The sequence below is a fragment of the Larimichthys crocea genome, unplaced genomic scaffold, assembly GCF_000972845.2.
Source record: "Larimichthys crocea isolate SSNF unplaced genomic scaffold, L_crocea_2.0 scaffold57142, whole genome shotgun sequence".
Classification (NCBI taxonomy): domain Eukaryota; kingdom Metazoa; phylum Chordata; class Actinopteri; family Sciaenidae; genus Larimichthys; species Larimichthys crocea.
The window spans coordinates 1-4,359 of NW_020857468.1; the positions used below are offsets into that span (position 1 = coordinate 1).

General features: G+C 48.8%; 1 protein-coding gene across 1 annotated transcript; it reads left to right on the top strand.

Moving 5' to 3' along the window:
• Window positions 1-948: 948 nt before the first annotated feature.
• On the top strand, window positions 949-4,330 carry LOC113745264 (aminopeptidase RNPEPL1-like; the record flags this gene model as incomplete). Its single annotated transcript, XM_027276787.1, has 5 exons — window positions 949-2,400; window positions 2,479-2,619; window positions 2,699-2,850; window positions 2,933-3,049; window positions 3,126-4,330. Coding segments are annotated over exons 1-5 (2,104 nt in total), but the record flags the coding sequence as incomplete, so codon positions are not given.
• Between the last annotated feature and the right edge of the window lie 29 nt (window positions 4,331-4,359).

Sequence of the window (4,359 nt, forward strand, 5' to 3'; positions counted from 1 at the left end):
GAACCAGTTTGTCTGATGGTTTAATTATTAATGTTTAATTAAAGTGAATGAATCTGTTTTTTCTGTGTCGGTGCTACTAAATGTTTTCATTAAAATAATTGAATCTTTGTTTTATTTTGAAAATATCTTGCACTCTGATTGGATCTTTATTATAGTCATTAATATTAATGAGCTCTTAGCCTTCACTAACGATCTGTTTGTTTTAATTATGTCTTTGTAATTAGTCACGTATTAAAATATAAATAAATGTTTTCTGTTTCAGCGTTTAGCTACAGGCTAACAACTCATCTACATGAATGGGTAGCTAGCTAATAATAGTTAGTTAGTTGAAGCTGATGACGAGCTAACTGATGTGTTGACGACAAAAACATAAAGATCATTTCATATGTTTTATATAGTTATGACATTATTTAGATATGCAGCATGTGTTACATCAGTTTGTGTCTGAAATACTAAAACATAATAAAGTTATTATAAACTGTTTGTCTCAGCATCATATGTTATATGTTCGAACACACTGATCAGTCATGTTGTACTTTATCTACAGAACAAATATGGAAACATATTCAAACATCATAATTTTAAATGTTGGTTGATGGATTTTTTTTCATCTCATTTAAAAAAATTCAATAACTTTTCATGTTAATTTTAATAAATTTCATATATATATATATATAAATTTCATTTATATTTCATTTATATATATATATATATATATATCTATATATATATTTATATTATATATATATATTATATATATATTTAAATGAAATATATATAAATGAAATTATATAATTATATTATATATTATATTATATATATATATATATATATATTATATATATATTATTATATCTAACCAACCGAAAACACTGGTCCAAAAGGTTTCGGCTGTTTCCGGCTGTTTCCGGCTGTTTCCGGCTGTTCCCGGCTCCGCAGCGCCCCCCTCCGGGCTGCACAAAGTTTTCCCGCTGTTGTTACTTCCTGTTTTGTCCGGAGGAGCGGCGCCTCCTCCGTGTCCTCCCGGTGCTCCTCCGTGTGTCCTCCGTGTCCTCCCGGTGCTCCTCCTCCGTGTCCTCCGTGTCCTCCCAGTGCTCCTCCGTGTGTCCTCGGGCTGCTCCTCCTCGGAGCTCCGCTCTCTTCGCCTCCATCACACGGAGCTCCACGAGCTAACAGTCACCGGGACGAGCTGCGTTCAGAACCCGGGACAGGGCGCAGAGAGCCGGGCTGAGTTCGCTGCAGAGCCGGAGTCGGTCCTGGTTCTGGAGGTCCGGTCCTGATGGATTTCACATAGACTGACTCTGCGTGCTAATTAGCCTGTTAAAGGGAAGCTAAAGCTGCTAGCCTCGGCTAACCCGGTCCAACCCGGTCCAACTGCAGTTAAAGTGAGTTTAAATGGACCGAGCCGGGCTGCAAAGGTTCGGATACAGCTAGTGAGTGTTTGAGTGTAGTTTGTTGTGTGTTTACAAAGCGGGTTAAACTCTAAAACCGGGTCTAAATGTGGACTAAGTCTGGGCTAACATCAGTCCTGTGTTAGACCCGGTTCACAGGTGCTCGGTCCAGAGGCAGGTAGACCGGGTCAGAGCTCAGATCCGGATCACAAGTGTCCTTATAGGGGGACTAGATCTGCTCATTTTTTAAACAAGGTTCTGCATGTGGGCTAAGCTTTAGTCCAGATTAAGACCTGGACTAAGTCCAGTCCTGGTTTGGTCCTTTGCCTTTGGTTCTGGTTCTTGATGTGTTCTGGCCCGGCTCACATCGAGGGGTGACGGTCTGGTTTAACCGTGTTTTTAATGTAGTCAGTCCTGGTCTCTGACAACTGGTCCTGGTTCTGGTTCTGTGGTTTTGGTTGATGCAGTTGGTCCAGGTCTAGGTGGGTCCAAGTCTAGCTGGGTCCAGGTACAGCTCGTGATGGCGGAGCTCCACCAGACTCCCACCTCTCTGTGCTGCTGCCGTAAGTCCCTGCCGGCGTCGGGGGCCCGGTGTGTCGGGGATTTAGGCCGGCCCTCGGCAAGCCCGGGTCCCGGGTCTCCGCGGTGCCCCCTGGTGGACGTGGCATCGGCGTCAAATTTCCGCTTCTTCCAGCTGCGTCACTTCCACCTGGACCTGCGGCTGAATTTCGCCGTGAAGGAGATGAGCGGCTGGCTGGTCCTGGACCTGATCCCAGTCCAGCCAGGGGTCCACACGCTGGTTCTGGACTCCCACCCCTCTCTCCTGATCCACTCCATAGACTGTAAGGTTCCCGGGTCCGGACAGGAGGAGCCAGTCTCACTCACGTACCGGGTCGACCTGTTCACGGACTACGGCTCCTCGCTGAACATCAGCCTGCCGACAGCCGCCGTCAAACCTGGGCGACTGATCCAGATCACGGTCCGGTACACCACGACGGACGGCCCGGCGGTAAGCAGACAGAACGCTGTGAGCCCAGCTGATGATGATGATGATGATGATGGTTATGATGACTTCCTGCTCTCGTAGATCTGGTGGTTGGACTCTGAGCTCACCTGTGGTCAGTCCCGTCCTCTCGTCTTCACTCAGGGTCACTCCGTCTGTAACCGCTCCTTCTTTCCGTGCTTCGACACGCCGGCTGTCAAGAGCACGTACACGGCGACCATCAGGGTGAGTCCTGACCACTGACCTCTGAGCTCTGACCCACGGCAGAGAGAAACCTTAAACGTCACGTCTTCTTCTCCTGCAGGTTCCGGATGGTGTCACGGTTCTGATGAGTGCGTCTCGGAGCTCATACTCTAAACAGGACCGGGTCTTCCAGTTCTCCATGGAGTTTCCTGTCCCATCCTACCTGGTGGCGTTGGTGGCTGGAGATCTGCAGCACGTGGACGTCGGCCCGCGGTCAGGATCCTGTCCTGGTTTTTGTTCTGGTTCTTCTTGGTTCTCCGGACCCCTCTTGAGTCTGACTTCTTCTTCTGTCCAGGAGTCGTGTGTGGGCGGAACCTTGTCTGTTGTCCTGTGCGGTGAAGAAGCTAGGGGGCAGCGTGGAGCGCTGGCTGGGCGTGGCTGAGGAGCTGTTTGGACCGTACCTGTGGGGCAGGTGAGTTCCAGTGTAACCATTAAAAAACCATCAGGTAACATAATGAGCGAGTCATAACCACCACGCCGACCCTCAGGTGTGACATCGTCTTCCTGCCCCCCTCCTTCCCCATCGTTGCCATGGAGAACCCCTGCCTCACCTTCATCATCGCCTCCATCTTGGAGAGCAGTGAGTTCCTGCTGATCGACGTCATCCACGAGATCGCCCACGGCTGGTTTGGCAACGCCGTCACCAATGCCACCTGGGAGGAGATGTGGCTGAGCGAGGGACTGGCCACGTACGCCCAGCGCCGCATCACCACCGAGGCCTACGGTACTACTGCTACTACTACTACTGTGACTGAGGCCTACGGTACTACTGCTACTACTGCTACTACTGTCACTGAGGCCTACGGTACTACTGCTACTACTACTACTGTGACTGAGGCCTACGGTACTACTACTACTACTACTGTCACTGAGGCCTACGGTACTACTACTACTACTGTGACTGAGGCCTACGGTACTACTGCTACTACTGCTACTACTGTCACTGAGGCCTACAGTACTACTGCTACTACTACTGTGACTGAGGCCTACGGTACTACTGCTACTACTGCTACTACTGTCACTGAGGCCTACGGTACTACTACTACTACTACTGTCACTGAGGCCTACGGTACTACTGCTACTACTGTCACTGAGGCCTACGGTACTACTGCTACTACTACTACTGTGACTGAGGCCTACGGTACTACTGCTACTACTGCTACTACTGTCACTGAGGCCTACGGTACTACTGCTACTACTACTACTACTGTGACTGAGGCCTACGGTACTACTGCTACTACTGCTACTACTGTCACTGAGGCCTACGGTACTACTGCTACTACTACTACTACTGTCACTGAGGCCTACGGTACTACTGCTACTACTGCTACTACTGTCACTGAGGCCTACGGTACTACTGCTACTACTACTACTACTACTGTGACCGAGGCCTACGGTAGTACTGCTACTACTGTCACTGAGGCCTACGGTGCTACTGCTACTACTGCTACTACTGTCACTGAGGCCTACGGTACTACTGCTACTACTGTCACTGAGGCCTACAGTACTACTGCTACTACTGTCACTGAGGCCTACAGTACTACTACTGCTACTACTGTGACTGAGGTCTATGGTACTATTACTGCTACTACTGTCACTGAGGCCTACGGTACTACTACTGCTACTGCTACTACTGTCACTGAGGCCTACGGTACTACTGCTACTACTACTACTACTGTGACTGAGGCCTATGGTACTACTACTGCTACTACTACTGTGACT